We start from the raw sequence: 27935 nt of genomic DNA on the forward strand, positions 1-27935 counted from the left end.
TAAAAATCACACAATTGGAAAGAACATCAAAGACATTAAGTCAAATTTATGGCTTTTATTAATCCTGCCATTTAAGGCAATGAAAAACATACTTCTCAAATATTCTAAACAATCTCAAAGGAAAAAGTATCATCACCATGCTGTGCCAGATTCACCTGCCTTGTTTACACAGCCCTAAAGAATCACAGCATACTTTATGTTATTCCCTCCTCTAACCCTAACGAGACCCAATATTTTCTAGGACTACAATCTCCATACGTATATATTTTTATTTATCTAATTACTCATTTTTATTCAGCTAATTATTTATCCAATTATTCTTTTAAGAAGTAGAAGACTTTTAAATGATACAGTAACAAAATATTTTAGAGAGAGAAAGATGCAAGGAATTACTAAAATATTTCTATAAAATGCCAGCACTTCTCTATTCTAAAGAGCATTTTCTCACTTTTGAGCAAACCAAAATAACAATTTCCAAGATTATATGAACCAAATGAGCTGGGGCCAGAAAACGAAAATAAAACAAAAAAAGTATCTTCAATCTCAGCTTCCATCTCTGCTATATCTACATCCTAAAATGAGAAGAAAAAAAAAGGTACTCAACATAAAATTCTAGGGGCTAAAAAGATTCTTGGAAGTCAATGATAAAGCCTGAATTTCAGTGTGCAACTACCAATTTTAAAAATATCTACAAAGAGCTTAGTGCTTTCATAAAGTGGTGTATAAAAAGCTATGTTAAAAGATTCACACTTATTTTATGGAGTCATATTATATAAAATACAACATGAACCAGCTTCCAGTTAAAAATCTCAGTTAAAAGCTTGCATTTACTTCTACTCCTCCCCAATCCTCACTAAAAGACATCAAAGGGTTAAGAAAGAAATAAAAATAAATAAATGCCTGCAAATCAACACTGACCAGAGAAGTTGAGGACAGTAACAGTATCTAGAAATCTGGAAACAGAAGGAGAGATATGAACTGATCACTAATCCAGCATTAGATTAAATTAAGAGAAAAACACATTTACTCTTGCATTACCTCTGAAAATCTCAGGAAATAGACATACCAAGTAACTCTGGAAGTGACTATGAAAGTGAGGGTGAGGTGCTGATAATGGATATATTGAAAGGCAGTTTAAGATGTAGACTTGCACTCCAACATCACAGAATCCTTCTCCCCTACTTTTCACTGTTGGAAAACTGTCTCTCCACCTTCACTCAATATAATAGTCTAGTTTTATTCAATGGAGAGAATAAAACAGGAGGTTTTGGGGCTGGGAGACTCAGGCATGGCTATATTAAAGCAGAGGAATCAAATAAAAGTCTACATCATAACTGTCAATACTCAAAGTCCACTTTCCCACATGAGCCACCCAAAAACTGGTTACCAGGCCTGGCGTAGTGGCTCACGCTGTAATCCAGCATTCTGGGAGACCGAGGTGGGTGGATCACCTGAGGTCAGGAGAATCAAGACCAGCCTGAGCAACATGGAGAAACCCCATCTCTACTAAAAATACAAAAATTAGCCAGGCATGAAGGTGTATGCCTGTAATCCCAGCTACTCAGGAGGCTGAGGCAGGAGAATTGCTTGAACCTGGGAGGTGGAGGTTGCAGAGAACCAAGATCGTGCCACTGCACTCCATCCTGGGTGACAGAGCAACACTCCGTCTCAGAAAAAAAAAAAAACTGGTTACCAGGCCTATAACGCTCAGGAAGAAGATTAATTTAAAAGATACTAGCATGAGGCTTCTGTATAGAAATACATTACCAAAAAACCTACCATGATCGCCTTACAAGAAACAAACAGCAAGGCCCATCAGAGCCTACAGTGCTTCCAATCAGTTTTGCAGTACTTTACTCTAAAGCGACAGCTCAAGATTAACATAACATTTGAGAAAAATACCACTAAGGTAAAAGATAGGGACAAAACCACCCCTCCAAAAAGTTAAAAGAAATAGACTCTACAGGAAAGCTTCAAAAAAAAAGTATTAATATCTTCAGAGAAGTAAAAGGATTTGTGAAAAAGTAACACTATGCCATAAAAAAATAGTCAAAAGAAAATGTTTTGTATGTTAACTACAGTATAACAACAATAACAACAAAAAACTGGGTTAGGAAACACAACTGACGAAACTTCCTAGTGAGCAGAAAGGGAAAATGGAAAAGCTAGATTTTTATCAGTGTTTCAGGGCAAGAAGTCCAACACCAAACTATCAGGAATTCTAGAAAGAAGAAAAGTAATTGAAGAATAAAACAGGAAAATCTCCAAGAACTGAAAAATAGGCTATGTATAAAGTATCAAAAATGAGATTTCTCAATATTACCTCTAGATTACTAGGGATCTAGAATACAAATTACTGATCTGGAGAAGGATTATTTCCAGTTAAGATTTCTAAAACATCATAAATCAACAATAACAATGTTTAGGGGGAAAAAAAAGACATCTTCAAACATGGAAGATCTGAAAACATTGACTCCCTATCCACCTTTTCTCAGGAAGCTTCAAAGAGTCGTGCTTTATCTAAAGAAAAAATGGAATGACAAAAACACTAGAGAGAAGCATAGAGAATCCCAAAGATGATACAAGGGAATCCCAAGATGTTAGTGTGCACTTGGCCTGGGGAACAACCAGCCCAAACTAAAGTTTTCTTAGAGGGCTTTAGGATGATGAAATTGATAGGTATATTTATTTTGGTTACTTCAGAGATTCATATGTTGAGGAAGAATTTTCAGATCAATGAATACACATACTGAAAATTAAGCAAACAGGCTGGGCACAGTGGTTCATGCCTGTAATCCCAGCACTGTGGGAGGCCGAGGAGGGTAGATCAGGAGTTCAGGAGTTCAAGACCAGCCTGGCCAAGATGGTGAAACCCCGTCTCTACTAAAAATACAAAAATTAGCCAGGCGTGGTGGTGGGCGCCTGTAATCCCAACTACTCAGGAGGCTGTGGCAGAGAACTGCTTGAACCCGGGAGGTGAAGTCTGCAGTGAGACAAGATTGAGCCACTGCACTCCAGCCTGGGCAACAGAGCGAGACTCCATCTCAAAAAAAAAAAAAAAAAAATTAAGCAAACAAAAAAATCAACAATTATTATTTCAACAAAAACTAAACATTGTCAATGAAAAAAATTAATCATACTAAGCTATATTGCTCAAAAATGAGTAGCCTTTACAGTTATACTATAAAACAAAATTACAGATATCTAAATATTTTATGTAACTATTTTAAAAGGATAATAGGAATTGTGTCTAGAAGGGAAGGAGGGAACAGTGGTTAAAATGAATAAATATGATCTTCCATGGTCGTACATCAATAGCTAATCCCTAACACTGAAAAGTTAAAAAAAAAATCAGTATAAAAGCAATAAGACATACAAAACAAATGCTAAAAATAACTATAAAAGAGTTGAAAGTGGCTGCCTCTTATGAAGAGGTTGGAGGGAAGAAATGTCACTTTTTTTAATAAGCTATGTACTACTTCCTGATACTTAAACTCTGGGCTTTTATAACAATCAAAAAAATTGAATTCTGAAATTTCAATGTGAACACATGACTTCTTTGCCTTGTATTTATCAAAGTATGAACTGACTAGGACTCACAGTAACATTATTTAAGGTCCTCTGCAATAAAATGGTGTCCTGGAAAAAAAAAGAAAATCGAGGTTTATTGAGCATCAATTAAGAGTGAGGCCCAAAGTTACCTACTTTTCCAAATGATTTCACAGAGGTAGTCTTGACCTCACACATTTATATGAAAATGGAGGTTCTAAGAAATTGAGTCACACAGCAAATGAATGATGTCTGTCTGATTCTACACCCTATTCATTCCTCTGCAGCTAGGATGGCTGAGAGGAATTAACCAGGTAATTTTATGGAGACTGAAACTTTTCTCCTCCTCAAACTACAAAAATATTAAAACTTTTTATTTCCTTGGCACAATGTTTACAAGTAGCTAGTGGTTTAAGAAATGCCCAGCTAATTTGCAGATTAAAAAAGAAAACATACTTTTTATCAGGGATTTCGGATTCACTTTTAAGATCAACAAGGTGACTGACATATAACACCCTAGTCGAACGTGGACTTGCCAACTTTCTGCAACACCTGCCTTTCACCACAGCCCCAAGAAAGCATACTAAGAGACCCAAGGCACTCAAACACTTGCTTAGCCAGGTGGGGAATTGTTCCAGTAAAGGAGCCTTGGAAACTAGATGATGACATGGAAACCAGTCACTGACAAAGGCACAAACAGCATAAGCTCTGAACTCCTCCCAGGTCTTGGGCTATTGGCTTCTGGGAGCTCTGACTCCCAGTCGTTGTCTGAGCTCTGACCTTTTCTTGGTATTTGATCATTGGCTTTTTCACTTTCCCTAGTTACCTGTTCTCTGAACATGCTTTTCACTGGCAGTTTCTCTCTCCTGGTCCTAGAACCCAACTGTCCATCTTCAATAAAATAACTCCAACCTCTACCTGCTCACTATCTCAACCCTCAAGTACATCTAGATATCACCTCTATCAGTGCCTTTCCCTCTAGACAGAAAAGCATTTTACCTAAAAATGCCAGTTAAAATCTTATCCATTTTCCAAAGGGCAATTCAACTGCTACCCTCTCCTTCCGGGAAGGTCTTTGAAGAAATGCTTTCTCAAGCCTTGGTAACCTCAGGACTCTGTACTCTGTAGACCTTTTTGCACCAATTATTCTACTTTCGTCTTTGGGTTTTATCGCTATTCACATATATATTTCTTTTCTGCCCTAAATGGAAGCTACAAAAAGACAAGTAACACATCTTGCTCATCTGTGTCCTCCTCCACCTCCAAGTGCTGACTTAACCTCACATGATCAACTTTAGCTGTCTCAGGCTCACACTGCCACATCAGTCCTTCTCATGGCCAAAAAAAAAGTTAAATTTAAAAAAAGGAATTTCCCAAGTAAGAAATAAAGTCCTAAAACATTTCAAGTAAAATAGAAATTCTTTAATATACACTGCAGTTTTTATAAAGATGCTCTGTGTATTATGCTGAACACATAAACATCTTTAGAAAATAGTAATGTAAAAATTCAAAAGGGTTTCCTTATTGCAGATATTCTTGGAGATGTTAATTTATGCATCTTCTAGAAGAGGCACAGCACATCCAACCATGTTCTCTTTTCTTTACAACAGCTTCAAACATTTCTTTTCTGAGATGCATATTTGGGAAATGCTGGAATAAATTATATCCAGTCTTTCATATTTGCATCTATATAAATCTGCTGAAAAGCTTAAGTTTATTATTTACAGCTGAGAAAAAGTGAAGAAGATGATTTATTTTAATCCTCAAAACCCAGTGAGAGGTTTTTAAAAGCAAGTATCACTTATTAAGCTTTTCATCTGCTTTGACCTGTTTGAAATACGGCCCCCCAAATTCAACATTTTATTGTTTCTTTCATACAGTTTTTAAACCACTAGTTTTAGGGATGTTATATGTAGGTCAATCAAATATTTAAACAACTTTTCATATTTTAAACTGGAAATGTTTCAGTATTTCTTTTGTTGTATGGTGTTATACAATTATATTCTTAACCAAATATGGGACAATGTTCACATATTAGGCATTGATTCAGAATTGTCATTTCCATTTCAAAAGTAAATAGACAACCACGTGAAATAAGTTCAGATTGTGAATGTGATTATTTTGTTTAATGTCATTCATTAAACAAAAGACAGTTTCAAACACTATTTGCAAAAGTATAAACTAGAATGTGTCTGTTAGTTTTTAAATTTTATTTTGACAATTGCATTTTGATAATTTATGTGCATGTCTTTAAGGGGGAAACAAGTATTTAAAAAAAAACACCCCAAGAGTTCACTACCCTGTTAATGTATATCAGTATTATCAATGGTTCCTGGAAATTTTCATCCACAAATATGTTGTTGGGTTCAGCAGCTTGTATTACAATGTTCTTATTAATTGCTGTTTTAGAAAAATTAAAAGAAAAATATGTCTAATGCTAGGTTTTTCACAGATTCATTCCACAACAAATACTAAGCATCTACCATGTGCTAGACAATGTTCTGCTAAGGCTATCACAGCACAAGAAAAGCAATGCTGATGCCTGTCCCCACGGAGCTTGTATGAAATAAATAAATCATCTGGCCTGTAAGCCCCATAGAAGAAAGTAATTAAGGGAGTGATAGGGTGGCAGGGAGAGCAACAGTTGTAGGAGTAAATTTGGTGGCCAGGGCTTAAACGCAAAGGAGACATTATAGCACGAACTTGAGAGAGGTTCAAGCCGTGTTACTCTTGGGGGAAGAGCATTTCAGGCAGAAAGAAGTACAAATGCAGAGGCCCCTAAGGAGGACCTCTGCTTTTTATTACTTCTGTATTTTATTGGACCACAGCCTCATTCATTGGCTTACATATTGGCTACGTCTGCTTTTATGCTATAACTGTAGAGTTAAATAGTTGCAACAGAGACCATTTGACTATAAAGCTTAAAATATTTACTACTTGACCCTTTACGGAAAAAGTTTGTTGACACCTGCTATATGGAGTTTGGAATCCCATCTCAATCAGTGCTATCTGCATCAAAGAGACACGCAGCCATGAGTTAAACGAAGCTCAGCAACCACTGCTTAAGGAAGGGGTAGGCATCACTTTGTCTACTTTAATGAACATCTTAAACCCTCACAATAGCCTACAGAGCCTAATTAGGAAAGGAAAAATTCTCCATTCTACTTCTGATTTAATGAATGCATGCCTTTTGGCCAGCTACACATATTTCTTTCAAGTCATAGCAATATAATCACGTAGAAGCGTTTTAAAATTTCTTGGTGATATACCAAGCTCGTTGGTTTATTTTCTTATATCCATTCATCCTGGTGTTTTGGTTGGGGGTGGGGTAGGGGGGAGTTTTAGGACAGAAAATGCAATTATTTCCCCTAAAATGGAAAAATAGAAATCCAGAAAACTTACAGCATCTAACCTTAAGCAGGTTCAGAATAGAAAGAATGGAAAGTCAAACTTCTGAAAAAGAGAGACAGAATATATCCTAACTGTCCCAGAGGTGGCCAACAATAGTGAAACTTTCTCAATGTGCCTGGAGCATAAACAGACCAACCCTGTAAAGGGCAAGATCTCACCCAGGACGCACAGGAAACCACAGCCGCTGGGGGCTTTGTACTCAAAGTCTGTTTTTTCTTCCAGTGATACTTTAAGAGAGCACTTGGACCTCCCTAAATACTTAGATTTTATAGAAATGAAAGATTCAAGAATACTCAAGTTCACTGATTCATTCCACTAGTGTTTAGACCTGAGCACTGATCCACATGTTCAACATCTGAATATGCACTCACCAATAATACTTAGGACTAAAAAGAATGAGCAGAGGGTTTTGTCATCATAATGTAACCAGAAAGAAGTGACACACATAGCTGATAGTAAGAAGTAATCTGCTTTGGTTTATTCAAAATCAAATTTCCTAAAAGGATGAAAATATATAAGGTATTAACATATAATTACTAACCATACAATTTCGGGGTGTTTTGCTATCTTTTGAAATGTTAATTCCTGCTTCTATTAGTCATCTGATGCTGCTTCTGGTAGATTTTTTTTTTCAATTACAATTATTTTAGATCAAACCAATCCTTTCTAGAAATGACACACATTTCAGGAGAATAGGAGAGAAAACCAGCACACTGTAGGGGACTCACAACATTAGCTACTGATACATGAAAGCTTTAATCTCAAAATAATTTAATAATTCATGAAAAACATTTCAAGTAAATATTTCAAAAAGACATCTAAAAATTAGGATGCCAGTAAACAATTCTAATTAAATATAATCCTTCCCCAAAGATTTCTCAGTACTGTAAAATGCTTAAGGGACAAAAGTTTCTTTGTAAACATTTGTTGATAAATCCATTGAAAAGTATAATATTCACAGGACTCTGACCTTCTGTGTAACATACAAAAATCAAAACAATATATCAATAATAGTGAAGACCTAAACCTAACAAAGATGTACTTTTCCCTAACTACAATAAGCCTTGTATTCTCAAACAGAACACTGTTATGAGCAAAAGCCAAACAGTGTGGGCTGAGTAATACTAACTCAGTCTGTCTTGTTTTTCTGTTACATACTAGGACACAGATTAGCACATTTTGATGCGAACTTAGAAGGTAACATTAAGAAATTATATGTGAGGTCATAACTTTCTATTTTAATTTGCGACTCTGGACCTTAATGCAGCATTGCATTGCACATCTCTCTCCTTATGTCTAAAAAATAGCACTGGCAAAAGTGTGCTCAAAGTCCCTAAAAATGGCATGTCTGTGTATGTGTGTCTGTGGAGGTGGAGTGGGGGAACAGCAACCCAGGAGGTTTAGAAATGAATAAACTTGAAATTTTAAAAATATGCCACTTATGAAATAAATGAATACGTACATACCCTTGAGGAGAGAGTTTATCCAGCCATCCTGATTTAACCTTCTTTGCAGATGCTCCATAAAAGCAAGCATAGGGAGATATTGCCTGCGAAGAAACGGCTGATGAATCAGCATTTCCACTTGTTGAGCTTAACGGATAACTGTGCCTATTAACGGAGTCCAAAATCAAGGCTTTTTGAGTCCTAGATTTAGATGCCTTTGAATTTTTTCTTCTTAAACTCTGAAAGCATTCTTCTACTGTTGAGTATTCTGATTCAGAAGCAGTGTCTATCAAAAAATTGTTTTTGTCCTCTCGAGGTATCCAAATATCTTCCACTTTGTCCTCGCTTATTTTCTTTCTGTTATCGTATATGCTAAATGGAAAAATGATGTAAACATTTCAAAGTGCTATATGTGATTTAAGACATCAGTGACATTTTGAAAATTTATAAATAACTAATAACAGAAACATAAGGCCAGGAAAATCCTAGAGTTTCCATTAACCCTACTGAAAATTTTTTGAACTCTTCCAGAAAAGCTAAGTAAAATTATTTCATTAACCTATGACATTTCAATACTACTACAAGTTTTTTCTTAGGTATAATTTAATCTTATCCCTTTTATTTTGGAAGGTTAGGGGCAGGTGCTAAGGATGGAGACTGGGTATATTCTTCACATCACAATTTAAACATCTTTAATAGCACAATTAAGTGGCCAGCCCAATCTCTCTGGGCAACATCACGGACCATTAACTCATCTATATGGAGATCTTATTTCCAATTTGTTTACCCCTCTCTACTATCCTCTAATCAACTCCAAGGACCCCATGTTTCACCATAATGCAATAAAACAGAGAGTATGCCTGACTGCTGAGAGCATCAGTATTATTTTGCAATGCTGATGAGGAAAAATACTGCAGCACACTGCTAGCTAGAAAACAAGAAAGGGTCAGTGTACATTCAGGAAGTAAAAGCTAGGTAATGCACATATTTATTGGAATGCATTCATAATAGCTAAGCATATTTCTACAGATTCAAGGAATGACATAATAGATCAACTCATTCATTAATGCCAAAGGACATTTTTTGCTAATCAATGAAACAGATATGCCTGGGCTCAAATTACATCTTTCTAGATATAGCATTCTAAAAACCATTAGTGCCTCAAAGAATAATTTAGCCTGGCCCTTTCATATTTTGCATTATATTTGATTATGTCAAATGTTTACTAAAGATGTTTAATTGTTTAGCTTTAACTGAGGGAAACCTATAACAATGTTAGCCTTAGAAAATGAAAGACAAAAATAAAATGAATATTCCACTAAAAGAGTATAATTAAACTGTTGGCAATACAAAAGAGGAATGCTTTGGGGGATGAATACTCCATTTTCCATGATGTGATTATTATGCTTGTATCAAAATATGTTATGTACCCCAGAAATATATACATCTACTATGTAATCTCAAAAATTAAAAATTAAGAAAAAGAAAATGAAGTATCAGGTAATGTGCCAGAATGCCAAGTTCCAATAAAGCTGAGAGAAAAACAAAATTGAGGTTGGTGCATACAAATTCTAACTCCGTATGTGATCCAAATAACTGGATAATTGCCATGCTTCTTGCCAGTGCTGAAACTCCAATAAAAAGAATCTATTACACTTGTAAAAGTCTGCAACTTGCATAGTGATGTTCTGCACTGCTCTTTTCTCCTTTTTATTAACATAACCTCTCATCTTTAATGTGCAATCACGGTCACCTGTATTTGCTACTGTGGGGAAGGGGTGTGGTTTCCACTAGAAAAAGACAAAAATAACCTGCCACAGAATGCAACTATTTACTTGATCTACAGAGCATAATTCAAGTAATAAAATGGGTGCTGCTATGTTTACATTTAGAGAGGAAAAATTTGAACTTATCAACATAAACTATTTTCTCTGACACATAATATTATACTATGAGAAGTCAACATTGTATGACAGTTTATTCTAAATAGTTTATCATCATAAGTCATGATCTCATACCTTGATTTGATGATAAAAGAGTTTGTTGCAGTAGTTGCTTCCCCTTTCAGTGCTTCTTCCTGGGTCAAAAATTCATTCTTTATAGATCGCTTCTATTAAAAAAGCAAACAAACAAAAAACACATACTGTTTTGCTTTTTGGTTTAGGGATTTGTTTGTATGTGTAGCAATATTCTACAAAAATCCATAATATCTGAGTTTAGTTTTATTAAATAAGTCTAATTACTTAGATCAATTTTCAGGAAAAAAAGATAGTCTACATTAAACAGACTTTTGATTTTTTTTCACTATTTTATTCAAATCGTTAACTCATCAATTCAAGTAAGAATAAAAGAAGATGGTAACCAAAAATAAAATTTATGTACTTCTACTCCTTGATTCATTTTTGTCTTCCAAATTCTCTTTTATCAAGACCAAGAAATAAAGTAGCATAAGAGCACAAGTAATAGAAAAGAATGAGTGATAAACTAAATAACTGAAATATATACATACTTGGAAGTCTATGCACTTCAGAAGTCTGCACTTGGCTACAAGGCAAAGCAAAAATCTAGAGAGTGTTCAAGTTTTATAGTTTGTCTTTTGTTTAATTAACCCAACCTTGTGGCAAATTTTTAAAACTCACTATCCTGGATTCCTGAAGTCAAAATAAACGTGTGTTTCTATAATGTATATTGAAAGATACAGATTTTACCATAATTTTACTGAACAAAAATTTTTCTGACTGGAAATTTCAATCTTCAATATAATGCCATTCTTCAAATAGCTTGGAGAAAAATGAAGAGGTACAAATAGGCAGAAAAGCAAATAATTGATTATGGAAAATAATTAAAATGTATGGGACTAACCTTGGAATTTTCTAGTCTCTGGAAGAGAAAGGTCTCTCCATAAGGAAAGATGGAAGATGAATTCTCCTCATTTGAATCTTTTAGGGGAATTACAGGATGAGAATAGAAAGATGTGAATAATGTGAAATACTGTTTTTAAAAAAAGATTAAAAGCATGAGTTTTTATGGCATTATCACAACGTAAGCTTTATTCTGTAAGAGTCTAAATTACGCTAATTCTTATCCCCAAATCAATTCTCCCCATCGTCTTCTTGATATAACACTCATGGTATCCACCACTTGCTTCACAAACATAACTCACTGCTCCTTAAATAGCAACCTGTCACATATGTCCTTCCCAACCTCTAGGATCCACATTAATATAACCAAATACATTGCCCACATACAAAAGAAATTGTCATGGTGCCATTTATAATGCTAATTCCTAAATAAGGAAATATTCTAAATGGCAGAAAATTAAGCTTAATTCTATAACTTACAATAAATAGTTATAAAAAGGTCACTAACATAATAGCTAGATATCACTTAAAATCCCAGAAGGCATTTAATATAATTCCTCTAATGCCATAGCTACTAACACATCTGTAAATAAATTATTTCAAGAGAAGTTCCACCATCCTTGAAATATACTAATCTACAAAAAAAAGAATTCTCAATATTTGCATTTCTACTCTGGCAAAAATTTTTCTTAAAGATTCAGTACCCAAGTGTTTGACATCTTATTGTCAAAAAGAATGTTCCCAAACTTGTATAATCAGAATTTTCAAAATGAAAGAAGAGCCTCTGTCACTGTTCAATTTGCCAGAGCAACAATGACAGCCCTTTCCAGTTACCATGGCAAAATCACTTTCTGTACATATATCTTTGTTCTGTAGCTCAGACTGCCAGAAACCATTTAATTTAGTTGAATGCCTGCAACTGTGGCTAATGATAAATGAAGCTTGTATAAAAAGAAAACTTTTTACATTAGCATGTACAAATTTCCAGGAGTCAGAGTGTATGTTATTGCCTTTTATTCAGTCCACTTTAAAAGTGTCTGAAGTACTATGAACACTGGCAGACAGTTATTTCCATTGTTCCCTATACCACATGTGGGCTGCCTTCGCAATCATGATTTTAACACAGTTAAGACTATCAAATGAGCTCTAATTTAAGGAGACATTAAACACATAGACTCACTTTGCCATGCCACAGATTTTTCAGTTGAGGTAGCAACATTTCTTCTTTCACGGAAATAGCTTAAAAAGCAAAGGAGAAAATATTTATGAGTGAAAATATTTATGATATTTATAAGCAAAATTAAAATTATTAGAAAATATTATGAGAAAATATTTATGATTTATATTTAAGTGAAGGACTTATTAGAGAGATATACATTATTTTGGGTAGAAAAAACAATATTCAGAAATTAATTCCGACTTGAAAAAAGCTGAATAGCCAAATTCCACAAATGTATTTTTCTATTTAGACTTTTAAAGGAAGAAATTTTCTTTGCAAAGGACATTTTGTACAAGTGTTTGCTACTCACATCTATAATTTACAAAAGTAAACATATTTTTCCAATGCTAATATGCACATAAAGTAATTTCAAAACTGCTAGTCATATCTCTGAAACAGATTTACTAACTAGATGTCAGTATTTGTGTAGCTTTTTGTCTTTAGCTTTATAATACTGAGTCAAAAATGGCTCTGTAGACACAATATGAAAATACACACAAGATCTTTCAAAGATCTTACAGTCTCGGAAGGAAGATATTACATGGCAATTATTTAGAATACAACATGATAACAGCAGTGGCAGAGGTAAACATTGTAGAAGCAGAGGGTGATGAAGGCCTTCTATCATATAACAGAGTTCTCTTTTCCATCTAAAAAATGGAAAAATAACTTTTAAAAAGGCAAACAAAACTGGGAGATTTATACTATACAATTTCAATATTTAATCTAAAACTACAGTAATCCAATCATTATGCCATTGCTGAAAGTACAGATATAGAAATCAATGGAAATGAATAGAAAGTCCACATATACAGTCCCACACATCTTTGGTCCATTGATTTAAGAAAAAAGTTCCAAAGAAATGCAGTGGAAAAAGAATAGCCCTTTCAACAAATGTTGCTGGAACTGGATATCTCAATGATTAAAAGAAATGAATGTCAACTTTTGCTTCATATTATGCACAAAAATTAAAGTGGAGTTGGGACCCAAATGTTTAATGCTACAACTCTAGAAATTCTGAAAAATATGAGATAAAAATCATTGTAACATCTGAGTAGGCAGATTCCTTAAATAGAATAAAAAACTAAAACCCTAAAAAACATTGAAATTTAGTCTTTACCAAAATTTAAAACTTATAATGTCATGTACTAGTGACAAGTGATTTGCCCAAACCAAAAAAAGGACTCTTACAATCCAGTAATAGGAAATACAACTCAATTTTAAAATGGGTTAACCTGCCATGGTGGTGTTCACCTCTGGTCCCAGCAACTCAGGGGGCTGAGGTGGGAGGACTGCTTGAGCCCAGGAGGCGGACCCCTGCAGTGACCCATGATCGTGCCACTGCACTCCAGCCAGGGCAACAAAGCAAGACTTTGTCTCAAAAAAACGAAAACAAAGCACACACACAAGAACAAAAAAGAACCAGCATGGGCAATATAGAGAGACCCCGTCTCTACAAAAATAAATAATAATAAATGCTATTTTTTTAAGCCTGGGCACAGTGGTTCATGCCTATTATCACCACATTTTGGGAGGCCAAGGCAGGCAGATTTCTTGAGCTCAGGAGTTTGAAACCAGCTTCGGCAACATAATGAAACCCCATCTCTACAAAAAAAAAAACAAAAAACGAAAATTAGCTGGGTGTGGTGGTGCATGCCTGTAGTCCCAGATACTTGGGAGGCTGAGGTGGGACGATTACTTCAGCCAAGGAGGTTGAGGCTGCAGTGAGTCATAACTGCATCACTGCACTCCAGCCTGGGCAACAGAACAAGACCCTGTCTCAAAAAATAAATAAAATAAACAAAATGGAAAAATGCAAATAGTTGTATCACAAAATACATGAATGTGTGATACCACCACATACACATTAGAATAGCTAAAATTAAGGCTGTCGATATCAAGTGTTGGAAGATATGTGGAATAATTAGAACATTTAAGTAATGCTGGCAGCAAATAAACAAACAAACAAATAAATAAATAAATACTGCTGGCAGGAATGTAAAAGGGTGCATCCATTTTGGAAAATTGCTTGTATTTTCTTATAAAAATAAACATTCACCAAACTTCAAGGCCCAGCTATTACAATCCTACCAAAAATATTGAAAACAGATGTTCACAGAAAGACCTGTATACAAATGGTCACAGCAGCTTTATTCTCAATATTCAAAAACTTGAAAAAACCCAAATAGAAATCAAGAAGTAAATGATTAACAAATAGTGGTGTATGGATCCAAGAGATTACTACCCAGCTGAAAGAAAAAAAACTACTAAAAAAAACCAATAATCTAAATAAATCTCAAAAATCATCATGCTGAGCAAAAGAAGCAAGACATAAGAAATACTGTCATGCATGGTTTAATGACAGGGATACATCCTGAAAAAATAGGTTGTTAGGCAATTTCATCATTTTGCAAACATCATGGAGTGTACTTACATAAACCTAGATGGTACAGCCTACTTCACACATAGGTTACATGGTATAGCCATTATATTCTTACAGGACCAATGTCATCATTGTGTGGTGCAGGACTGCATATTCTATCTTATTCTATATGAGCATGTGAAACAGGGATGGACTGTATAAGAAACTAAAAAACTCTTAGAAGTAACAGAACTGCTCTGTTTCTTGTTTGTGGTAAAAATTTCATAGGCTTACATATCTTTCACAACTCATCAAATTACATGCTTTAAGGTATTATAATTTATTATATATATTTTTCGACCTCCAAAGGAGTTGTTTCAGAATGAATTCAGCAGCCAAGCATGGTGGCTCACACCTGTAATCCCAGCACTTTGGGAAACCAAGGTGGGCAGATCACCGGAGGCCAGGAGTTTGAGACCAGCCTGGCCAACATGGAGAAACCCCATATCTACTAAAAACACGAAACTTAGCTGAGCATGGTGGTGCGTGCCTGTGATCCCAGCTACTCAGGGTGGCTGAGGCAGGAGAATCTCTTGAACCCAGGAGGCGGAGGTTGCAGTGAGCCAAGATCACGCCACTGCACTCCAGCCTGGGTGACAGAGTGAGACAGCGTCTCAAAAATAAATAAATAAATAAATAAATAAAATACAAAATACAAAAATAAAAAATAAAAATGATTTTAGCAAACTTATGAATAGGGTTGACACATAAATATCAATTCCATCCCCAAATATCAGTAAACAAAATGAAACATTAAAATGGTGCCATATAGTATAAGGGCATTAAAAAACTACCAAAACCTAGAATTAAATCTAGCAAAAGATTTGCAAGAACTGAACTAGAAAACATTACTGAGAAAATTAGAAAAAAATCTAATTAAATTAGAAAAATATGAAATACTAGATATTGCAAATATGACAATACCCCCTATATGAATCTGTAGTGTCAATGCAACCCTAATCAAAAGAGTTACAGGGAAGGGAGTGTGTGAGATTTAACAAACTGATTCTAAAATACATGTGAAAAACAAAGGACCAATAATGACAAATTTTTAAAGAGTACAGTGAGAAGACATACTCCACCAGGTTTCATGATTTATTATATAGCTGTAGTAATTAAAACACTATATTACTGATAAAAAGGATAATAGACTATTGAACTAGAATTAAGAACCCACTTAAAGAGACCCAGTTACATGGATGGAGCTGGAGGTCATTTTCCTTAGCAAACTAATGCAGGAACAGAAAATTGAATAGCACATGTTCTTCCTTGTAAGTAAGAGCTAAATGATGAGAACATATGAGCACAAAAGAGGGAACAACAGACACTGTGGCCTACTAGAAGTGGGGAAGTGAGAGGAAGGAGAGGATCAGAAAAAATAAGTATTGGGTACTAGGCTTAGCACCTGTGACACAACTTATATAACAACCCAGCACATGTACCCTAAAACTAAAATATTAAAAAAAAAAGAGAGATACAATTGCATTTAAGCCAAAGACATCAACCTATGGCAACGAGGAAAGTATGGTCTTTTGAAAGACTAGATCACCTGTACATCTATATGGAAGCAAATGAAAATTTACTCCTACCTCAGACAATACACAGAAACCAATTCAAGACAGATTATAAATCCCAGTGTAATAGGCCAAACAATAAAGCTGGAAGATAAAAATAGAAGATTTTCATGTGTCCTAAGATATAACAGTTTTAACTCTAAAGGAAAGTGCACGTAAATTTGACTAAATTAAGATGAAGAACTCTTACTCATTAAAAAGTCACAATTAAGGAACATAAAAACAATATGCAGAGGCAGAAAGATATATTGTATAAGGGGTTTATACCCACAATTTATCAGTAACTCTTAAGAATAAATAACACTTAAGAAACACAAAAAAATGCAATTTAAAACAACCAAAACCAAAATAGGTGAAATATCTGAAAAGGCACCACATCAAAGAAGATATAAATGTAGCAAAAGGTCAATAAACAAGCACATAAGGTGTTCAATCTCATTAGTTATCATGAAATGCAAATGTAAACCACAATAAAATAACACTACACATGTATCTACATGGCTAACAAAAAACACACAAATGTTGAGGGTATGAAACAAAAGGAATGCACATACACTGTTGATGGTAATGCAAATTCATACAACTACTTTATAAGAACCATTTTGCATTATCTACAAAAATGGAAAATATATATATCCCATGACATAGCAATCCTACTCCTAGGTCTGTACTCAACAGCCATGCATACAAATACGCCTCAAAAATAACCACCCAAATATATGTCAATGGGCAAATGGATAAACAAATTGGAGATTCACACAAAGAAACACTATTCAGCAATAAGAACAATCTGACATGCAACAACAAAGACACATCTCAAAAACATCTTACTGAATAAAGATGTCAGATACAAAAGATGACCTGCTGTGTGACTCTATTTATATAAAATTCCCAAATAGGCAAAACTAACTAATAGTGAAATCTACAGGTGCCTGATTCAGGAAGTAGGGAATTTACTGCAAATGGTCACAAGAGAATTTTGGGAAAAGTGGAGATGAGTGACGGAAATGTTCTAAATCTTAATTGTTATAGTGGTCACATAAGCATGTATATACTGAAAATTAGTCTATTTTATATGTAAATTATGTCTAAGTTGATTTATATGTGTATACACATATTTACATTATATGCATGTATATATATACACACATGCACCTACAAATAAATACATACATAAAATATTGGATAAGGTAGAAAATATGAAATACCTAACAAAATTAAGAATGGATATTATAGCATATTCATACAATAAAATACTATACAGCAGTAAAAATGAACAAACTATAACCACAGGCACAAACATGAATGATTCTCAAAGTTAAGTAAAATGAGCTAGACTAAAAATATACTCACTATAACACTGCAATTTTTTTAAGATCACAAAATGGGCAAAGCTATACTGTTTGGGTCATACCTAAAAGGTAAAACCTTTTTTAAAAGCTTCCTTTATTTGTTCATTATCTCCAGATTCTTGATGCTTTTATAAAGCTGTAATTGTTTCCTGATATTTGTATACTACTAACGCAAGCACTTACTACTGATTTGAACCCTTGAGTGGAGCAGTACTCAAATTTTGTACCTCTTTGGTAACTTGCATTAGTAATTAATATTGCTACTTCTTACTGAGCATTTACAATATGCCAGATAGGTCTCAGATTTTTACATATAGGCACGTGTGTGTGTGTGTGTGTGTGTGTGTGTGTGTGTGTGTGTGTGTGTGTAGTCATCCCCTGCACGTTTTGATCAATGACTGAACATATGACAGTGATCCAATAAGAACATAATGAGAATGAAAAATTCCTGTTGCCTAGTGACGATGTAGCCATTGCAACACCACAATACAACACGTTATTCATGTTTGTGGTGATGCTGGTGCAAGCAAATCCACTGCACTGCCAGTCATATAAAAGTATAGTGCATACAATTATGCACAGTACGTAATACTTGATAATAAGTGATCATTTTACTGGTTCATATATTTACTATACTTTTTTATTTTATTTTAGACTGTACTCCTTCCACTTATTTTTAAGATAACTGTAAAATAGCCTCAGTAAGGTCTTTCAAGTGGTATTCCAGGAGAAGGCGTTGTTATCATAGGTGATGACAGCTCCATGCATGTAACTGTCCCTGAAGACCTTCCAGAAGATGGGAACGTGGAAGAGTTGTAAATTTTATATGTTTTTAAAAATTAATTAAAAATAGAAAAATGCTTATAGAATGAGGATATAAAGAATATTTTTGTGCAGCTGTACAATGTGTGTTTTAAGCTAAGTGTCATTACAAGAGAGTAGGAAGCTTGAAAAGTTAAATTAAAAAGTTATATAAGCTAGGGTTAATTTATCATTGAAGAAAAAAGTATTGTTATAAATCTAGTGTAGCCTAAGTGTACAGAGTCTATAAAGTCTACAGTGGTGTAATGTCCTTGGCTTCATCTTCACTCACCACTCACTGACTCACCCATGGTAAGTGCCCTATACAAGTGTACTATTTTTTATCTTTACACCATATTTTTACTGTACCTTTTCTAGGTTTAGATTTGTTTAAATTCACAGATATCTACTATTGTCTTGAAATTTCCTACAATTCAGTACAGCAACATGCTGTACAGGTTTGTAGCCTAGGAAGAGTAGGCTCTACCATATAGCCTAGGTGTGTAATAGGCTATACCATCTAGGTTTGTACAAGTACATCCCGTGATGTCCAAATAAGGACAAAAGCACCTAATGGCATATTTCTCAAAATGTGTGGCCATCATCAAAGGACTCATGCATGTGTATAAACACACACATATAGTACACAGATTAAAAAAAACAATGAGAAATAAGATTATTATCCACATTTTTAAAAGTAGGTAAAATTGGCACAGAAAGGGGTTAGGTCACTTACTCAGGTTCACACAGCTCATAAGTAACTAATCTGAGATCAAACCTAGGCAGTCTTGTTCCTTACCCAGGACCTAAGCCACAATGCTTAACTTATATTTAAAAAAAAAAAAAGATTTTGAATATTTTAAGTATATCCATTAGTGGAATTTTTAAGCAATATTTTGTTGGTTTTACCAATAAATAAAATATGAAGAAAAAAGTTTGTGATAATTTGTATTGATTTCCTCATGTAATATCTACCTACAAGGGATTACCAAATCTATCAACCAAGTTCAGATGAACTGCTGGAGATGAAAAATTAGCACAAATATAGGAAGTAAGTTGTTTTGAAAACTCTTGAGTAGCAACTTACATTTTCACTTATCTATTAATAAATTATCACAACCTTTCTTATAGTCTAACACCTACTATGCCCAAAGGAAAAAGCAAGTGGTTTTATTTAGCTACAGCTCACATTAATTCCTTGTATCAGCCCTATGAGGTAGGACTTGGTATCCTAATCCTACCAATAAAGGCGGGAAATTCTGCCAGCCCAAGTCCCCCAGCTGAGAAGAAGAAAGCCAAGATTCAAGATCAATTTTGTCTTTCTTTTCTACTATTTTACCACCAGTTATCCTGAAAACTGCTTTTAACTTTGAAATATAAAGCATGTTGATTTGTGAAAATTAAAAACTGAACCATAGTCATCATCCTCTCCTGTTCTTACACTTGTATGATGTTAGCCTAGTTACTTAAAAGCTCTGAACCTGCTTTCCACATTTATTAAAGGGGGGGAAATCCAGGACCTGCTGCCTAGGAATATTACGATGATTAATGAGATGATGCTTTCACAGAGCATAAGGCAGCGGCCTACATAATATAAAAACTCAGCAAAAAATGTTATTTTTATTACAGAAAAAAATTGTTGGTCCTCCTGGTAAACCTAATGTGTGCATTTGTTTCTTAAAGTCCTCAAAATGAACACTTCATATTTGTAATAGTGAAAAAGTGTCAACAACCTAGGAGAATAAATTGCGTTTTTAAAATCAAACATTATACAGCAGTTATTATATAAAATATATATATTGACGTGGACAAATCCCAAAAATATTAAGTGAAACACCAAACTACAAAAGAATATCATTTTCATTAATCAAAAACATCTATAACAATGCTATTGCATCTGTAGTAAAAGTACAAAAGCATACATGAGTAGGATAAACACCAGTTTCAGAATATTGGTTACTTCTGGGCACAAAGGAAGGAGGCAGAAAAGTTAGCTGAATTTATTATTTCTCAATAAACTAAAGTCTGGGTCCACTATGGCAAGAGGTTATTGTTTTCATCTAGATGGTATTATATGGTAACATGGTATTTTGCATACTCTTACGTATGTTTGAAATTTTCCAATTTATAAATAATTTTGTCTTAATATTTTTGTTGTGGCTTTCAAACCATTTTTTAAATATGACTCATACTACAGTTTCTGACCAGGAAGCCAGAATTACTAGCTTAACTCCAAATAGGGAGAAGGTACCTCCTTCTTCCTCATAAATTCCCTGAAAGTCATAACCTCATCTTCATCTTTGCATTGCACCCCTTTTTCCCCTCCCCTCAGTGCTTTGGACCAACAAGCTAAGCCTTGTTGAAAAAAATGCCCCAAGCATCATAAACATATCCAGGTAATATATGTCATTGTTGAGGGGCTCAGAAATCTTGTCATATGTAAATGAGCTTGGGAAATAAAGCATGTATATTTACAACTTGATTTATGGAGTTTCAAAAAAGGGAAATTTTAAAATAAAGTTTTATTTTAGTAAGTTAAAACTTATGTTCAAATGGAAATAATGTTTTAAAACCCCAAATAATAATAAAATCTAAAAATAAAACCCAAATCAAAAATATCAATGATTCTGATTCACATTAACTTGCTAAATGTCTTGTTAATATTTTCCCTATGTCAATTTTATTATTTTTAAAACCCTAAATCCGAAAATAGAGGAAATCTGCAGATGTTCAATTGTGATGGACTGACCTACTATAAACAGTCGTTGCCTGTGGAATGTAATATGTTTGTAAGGTCTTTGAAAATACCTAAATTCTATTACTTAAATAGAGAATTAATAAATTTCTATGCAAGTAAAGAAAAACTATTGTTGTGAATAAAATTGTGTCCCCACCCCACAAAATTCATATGTTCAAACTCTAACCCACAACGTGACTGTATTTAAATTAGGTAAGTAATTAAAGTTAAATACAGTCATAAGGGTGAGGCCCTGTTCCAATAGAACTGGTAGCCTTCTAAAAACAGAAACCAGAGATGGCTCTCTCTCTCTCTCAGCCCAGGAACAAAGCCCACATAAGCAGACATCAAGAAGGCCACCGTCTGATAGCCAGTAGAGAGCCGTCACCAAAACCAAAGGATGCTAACACTTTGATTTCAGACTTTTAGTATCCAGAACGATAAGAAAAATTTCTATTGGTTAAACTACCCAGTCTATGGTATTTCGTCATGGTAGCCAGAGAGACAAAGACAACTATCATTGGTATCAGAATTAAAATGGTTTGTTTAAAGAAACTTAATATAAAAGAAGAGAAAGTAATGAATGATTATAAAAGTGAATGTTCAGCATACCTACAGGTTTTATTTTTTTAAATAATTTTAATCACTAAAGTTGCCCAGAAAAACAGTGGCATAAAGGTTAACGTCAAAGATACCCCCTTATGAACTGTACTTACTTACTACTTAGACAAGGCAGCCAAATAAAAAGAAACAATTACATGCCATATGTGGATCATCATTTCACAAAATGTTAAAAATAATAAATAAATAAATAAATAAAAACACAGTTCTCACAATTGATTACAGACTATGGGTCATTCTAGAGTGAAATTAAAAAAAAAAAAAACACACAATCATTAGGCAGCAGTTTAACACTGCCCTGAGGTTTTCATAGTATCTAACTAAAACAGACAAATCTGAATTCAGAAAGCATGAGAGTGTAATTACAGCATAGACCAATAATGTGAAACTGACAATGCACAGATAATTAAGCCTCAATCTGTGAAGTTTTAAAAAACATCCTTAGGGTAAGAATGAATTATCATTACAGAACTACTGCAACACATAAGTTTACAACATCATGAATTTTTTAATCTGCTAGCAAAAATTTCAATTTTATATGTTTTTCAAACAAGATGGATTTACAAAAATGAAATATAAATGTAATGACTTTTTAACTTAGATTATTGAGCAGATAGATACCCTCACCTTCTAACAATAAATCTTACTATTTAAATTTAGATTTAATTATTTATATATTCAATTCAAAATTTAGCAAATATTAAAATAATTAGCCTTTTTTCATAGAATTTAAAAAGAATTTTAAAAGAAAGAAATCAAAATGTTAAGATTGCTAAATATTTTTCTACTATAATGTAGAAAATTTCTACTATAATGTAGAAAATTTCTAATATAATGTAGAAAATTTTCTACTAAAATTTTCTTGAAGATGAAAATGAAGGATATCCTTCTGTATATTTCTTATTCAGTGCAGCAAACAAATGCTGATTACTTTTCTGTACTTTTTGCTCATATGTATTGTTGACATTAAAATCTATAAAATAGTGTCAACCATTTTGGATGTCTATGTGAATACAGAGGAAAAATATCCAAGATTTTTATTTTTAATAAAAAGTTCAAAGAACACAGGAGACTTCAGGTTTAGATTTCAAACTTTTGAAAAGCCCTCAAAGGAGTCAACACAGCACCTCAGTTTTCTAATAGCTGTACTTTCACAACAGTGCAGCTTTGCACACCATCCCTTTCCCATTACTTGTGCTTCTTCATTTGCCCTTACCCCCAAAACATTCAGAGGCACTACACCTTAAAAAGAAGGCTTTGAGACCTATCCCAAGGATAATACAATTGCATGAAAGATGTATAAAAATCACTAAAGTGAGAAGGAAAAATGTACTTCCTTCAGTAGCTGTGAGATTCCTTCCTGCCTGGGGCACTAAGAAGACTCTGCATAAGATCACATGACACACCTACAACTCCCACGGCAATGCGGCATCCGCTTTCTGCTTGGAGGGTTCCCAGGGACCAGCAAGGCCTCCAAGTGAAGGTGATAAGGAAGGAGCTGGTGCTTGGAGCCTAGTCCTGATCTAGCTCTCAAGAATAGTTCAAAAGGTAACCTGAGGTTATTGTCCAGGCCAGCCCTCCAGTTAAAAGGAGCAGGCAGGAACTCAGGGAAGAACCCAAGTCCACAACAAAGACAAAAAATTTGATAGAGCATCAATTCTATCAGATTCTGTTGAGAGGAAGGAGGCAGGAGGGCACGTGTCCAGGGAGAGAAAAATAAAGAGCCCTATGTCAGGAAAACACTTCAAAGTCGACATCTACATTCCTTTGAGCAGCTGTATGAAATGTTTAGTAATTCCTTTAAAAACACAGGCCATAAAGAAATATTTTCATTTGGTATATCAAGGAATGCACTAAATATCATTTGCAGGTGTTATTACTTGACCAAAGAGAAACTCACATCACATAACCCACCGTTCGATTTAAAAAGTCATATTATAACACTTTAAAATCATGGAGTTACTATTTGCAACATAGGGAAGGAACACAAGGAAAAACAAACAGTGAAGTCTGAAAATAATTTATTTGCTCATTTTATGATCTGAGCACCACAAAAGCAATGCTGCTATTAACTTCCATAATCAAAGAAAAGAAAGGTTAGGATAGGTAATCTGGCCTAAAAATCACATGAAAAAAAAAACAGTGCTATGATATAGCTAGCACTAAATTATTTACTACTAATTTTAATGTTGTTTCCACTCTCAAAGACTCAGTCACAAATTGAATAATGAGATTTTCATATGATACAAAGCTTACAATGGAAGGAGTTGAAAATATACCACTCTGGCATACTTACTATTTTGAATAAAGGCATTTAATCCAAATATTGGAAAATAACAGGTGTAAAAAGAGGACTCTGATCTTTCAGCCTCCTTAAAAGCAGAAGATGAAATTCCCCTGAAAGAAATTAACATCCTGTCCTCAAGGACAAGAAGTTGAGGCCAAAGAATTCTGTACAGACCTTGTTAAAAAAAACTTATCTTTTAAGCCCCCCCACACAATTTAGTTGGTTTTTCACAACTTACTACTCTTTTTGCAATTCATTATTTAAGCGTTTCACTCTAACTACTTATTTGGATCTTTATCTCTTTATGAGGATTCTCGTGGCACATAAAACTCACATTACTTGTATGAAATAAATTTGTATGCTTTTCTCGTGTTAATCTGTTTTATATCCATTTAATTCTCAGGCCCAGCTGGGACCCTTAGAAGAAAGAGGTGGAGTTTTGCTGCCCCTATACAACTAAATGAGTATCAAGATTCTCTGTAAAATTCATGAAAATTAGCACAGACTGTTTGAAACTTAAATCAAATGCTTCTTATGTGAGGTGATCCTTTACAGCTCCCAAAGGGATTCAGTCCTGGCAAAGATGCAGCTTTAACGTGTACACACATAATAAACCCTTCTGGCGTGTCAAAAGCATCTGCCATCTGAAGACTTGACATTTTTCATTCACTTTCTTTTAATTATTCAAAATTAGCAAACTATTTTAAAGCTAAAGTGTTAAACCAAATGAGTGTCCTTTACAATCCCAATAAATAATCCAATTCTTACATAGGCAATCAACATTTTCAACAATATTTACTCAATGAGTGGTTAAGGAAGTGGGATCTAGAGTCAGATGTACTAGTAGGAAATCCTAGTTCACTACCCATGTGATCTTGGAGAAATTAACCCAAGGCTCAGTTACCTCAAAAGTAAAATGGGGTGAACATTACCTACTCCATGTTCACATGGAGTAGGAGTGGCCCTCACATTAGATAACTCCTGCAAAATTATAAACCAAACTAGCGTTTAATAGATGACACTAGTTGTTTAATAAATGTGGTTAATACATGACACTATATTGACTTCCTAGTAAATACCAGACTTTGCTACTGGCACTAGGGATGTCAAGATAAAGACAAATTAATTACAGCCTCTGCCATCAAAACGTTTATGCTCTAATAGGGGATACTTACATTAACAGAGCCTTGTAAACAGTCATGTTTTCTCTCACAAACACTAAATTGCCACCTTTTCTCTTGCAAATACTATTTGCACTGCAATTACCAAAGGTACCTAAGGCCAAGAGAATCAGTAGCAGCCATAGATTCAAAGGGAGTAGCGGGAACAGCAGGCACGGGGGGAAAGAGGAATCCTGCTGAAACTGCAGTGTGGAGCCTGTGCAGGAAGTGTGTAAAGCATTTAGTGCCACTACAGTAACAGTCAAACTTGAACAGCCTCGTGTCTCAGCAGAGAGACAAGTGTTAACTTTTAATGGGAAAAGCAATATCCTACTCCAACCCTGGAGAAAACCACAACTATTTTAGGTATAACTTTGAGATTCATAAATTCTGAAAGCTAAAGCTGATGACCTCTTTTGCTATAAATTACCTCCTCCCAAACTGTTTAGGTAATCCTCCTGTTACCTTGGCATACCAATGACTTACTACCTGGGCATAAGAACCTACACTGGTAGAGCCCCTCTTTGGGGTCCCAGAGGTCTCGTCTCTAGTGAGCCTAGCTTCATACTGAGCTGTCTGTCACCATCTTTTTACATGTGACTTCTATACGAGACTGCAAGTCACCGTATTCCTCTTTGCATCCTTCCCACCGAGCACAGTGACTAAATACCAAGTTCAATAGACGTGTGCTGAATTATTACTTGGTGCCAAGCACTGTACCAGGCAGCACAGATACAAACATTAAAAACATGTTCTCTGTCAAAGAACAAATCATCTACTGGGGAGACAGAGTCAACATTTCAAATATGAGAACTGCACTAATGGAAAGACTACAATACTAGGTGTGGAGACTTGGTATGGAAAGGAATATCCGGGTAGAATTAAGGGAAGGGATGACCCCCCAGTTAAATAGGGAAAAGCTAAAGAGTCCCAGGCATTATTAGCTGGAAACAGACTCTGCGAAATAATGTCCAATGGGATGAGGACTTTTTTTTAAAAGAAAAGGTTGGTTGAATAGGTAAACGAATATAGTCAAATTTAGATAGGAACACTGAAAATATAACTGTTAAAATATCACTAAATTCCCTCAAATTGAATAAAGCTTATTGTAAAGATTCTTACCTCCCAGAAACTCCTTTTGTTGACCCTGGAATCTCTGGTACAGGTCGATGTCTTAGCAGAAAAGATCGAGATGGTCTTGAAACCAACTTGCTACGACTTCTCACAGGTGCTAGGATTGGTGATGATGGAACATACAAGTCATTTACAATCATTTCTCCTTGAAACTTAAAGAATGGGGATGGTGGTGATCCTTCTAATAAACCATTTGTTCCATTTCCAGAATTTGTTCCTGATGTTGAACAGCCAACAGAAGAAAGGCATTCAGAGTCTGCATTAGGGAGCTTACTGAGATTTTCTGTGATCAATTTAACTTTTTCTGTTTGTTGTTCTTCAATTGTGTGATCCATAGTCTTCTTTGTAATCAACGATTCTATTTTAATATTTTCACTACCAAATAAAGAATCATTCAAAGAACCCAAATTCAGGTGTGGTTCCTCTGCAGTGGGGAAGTCGCATTTAGGAGGAGACAGCTTATCATCTGATTGAGGATACTGGCTTCTTTCCACACTTGCATCATTGTCTTCAAGATTTTTTGTAACAGTCTCCAACTGCGGTGGGCTAGATGTCTGAACACTACTAGAATTGGAAAGTTCTATGCAGATATTCTGATCAGAAGATGGAACATGGTAATCCTTTGAAGGGTCATCATTCTTCTTAGTTTTATGAACATTTGCATATATTGGAATATCTTGCATTTTTGACAAGATTATCTGTAACTGTTTGAGTATCCTCTTACGGTGACCTGTAGGTGATATTCCAATTTTCTGCAGCAGGCTGTCATTTATTGCTGCACAGTCCTTCACAGTAGTAAAACCAGACTCATGGAAATGTAAGAGATACTGCTCCAAATTAATGCTCATTAGGAAATCTTTTATATCCACATTTACTTCACTGACTGAGGACATAATGGTGGCTTCATTACTAAGCTGAGTTACAAAAAGTGGCACGATGATACACACACACAAGAAGACGCACTTCTCTACTGGCTTTTCCTCTATCAATTGTGACAGAAAAGTTTCTTAAAATGTTATTTTCTTCACAGTGACTGCTTTACGTGCTTAAGCCTAGAAAAATAAAATAAAAAATGATTAGGCTATTTTAATTATTAAAATCTACTTTTATATACTTTCTCTGAAAAAACAACAGAAATTAGGACACTAACTTTCACTCTGCATTTGGAATCTTTGTGCATTGCTTTGCATGCCCTAGAAAACCAGTTTCTCAGTATGTGAAGGTACAGGACAGAAATGCTATGACAGCATCAAACTATGACTTTCAAAAAGGTGAAAAAAAATGACGCTGACACATGTACCAAATGAACATATATCAAAAATTTTATTCAACTTATTAATTCAAAATGAGGGAACCAGTAAG

At 34.6% G+C, this 27935-nt stretch overlaps 1 protein-coding gene across 5 annotated transcripts in view; it reads right to left on the reverse strand.

Moving 5' to 3' along the window:
• ARAP2 (ArfGAP with RhoGAP domain, ankyrin repeat and PH domain 2) overlaps positions 1-27935 on the reverse strand; it is a 249271-nt gene that overhangs the window by 206349 nt on the left and 14987 nt on the right. For all 5 annotated transcript variants that reach the window (XR_010139659.1, XM_024246354.3, XM_054553813.2 and 2 more), the window contains exons 2-6: positions 26562-27625; positions 12447-12505; positions 11268-11344; positions 10424-10515; positions 8427-8777 (exon numbers count right to left, since the gene is read on the reverse strand). Coding sequence is in view for 4 of the 5 variants with exons in the window: in XM_024246354.3 (XP_024102122.3) it covers positions 8427-8777; positions 10424-10515; positions 11268-11344; positions 12447-12505; positions 26562-27466 (1484 nt within the window). In the remaining variant the exon portion in view is untranslated. The remainder of the gene's footprint in view (positions 1-8426; positions 8778-10423; positions 10516-11267; positions 11345-12446; positions 12506-26561; positions 27626-27935) is intronic.

The sequence above is a fragment of the Pongo abelii genome, chromosome 3 (genome assembly GCF_028885655.2).
Source record: "Pongo abelii isolate AG06213 chromosome 3, NHGRI_mPonAbe1-v2.0_pri, whole genome shotgun sequence".
Classification (NCBI taxonomy): Eukaryota; Metazoa; Chordata; class Mammalia; order Primates; family Hominidae; genus Pongo; species Pongo abelii.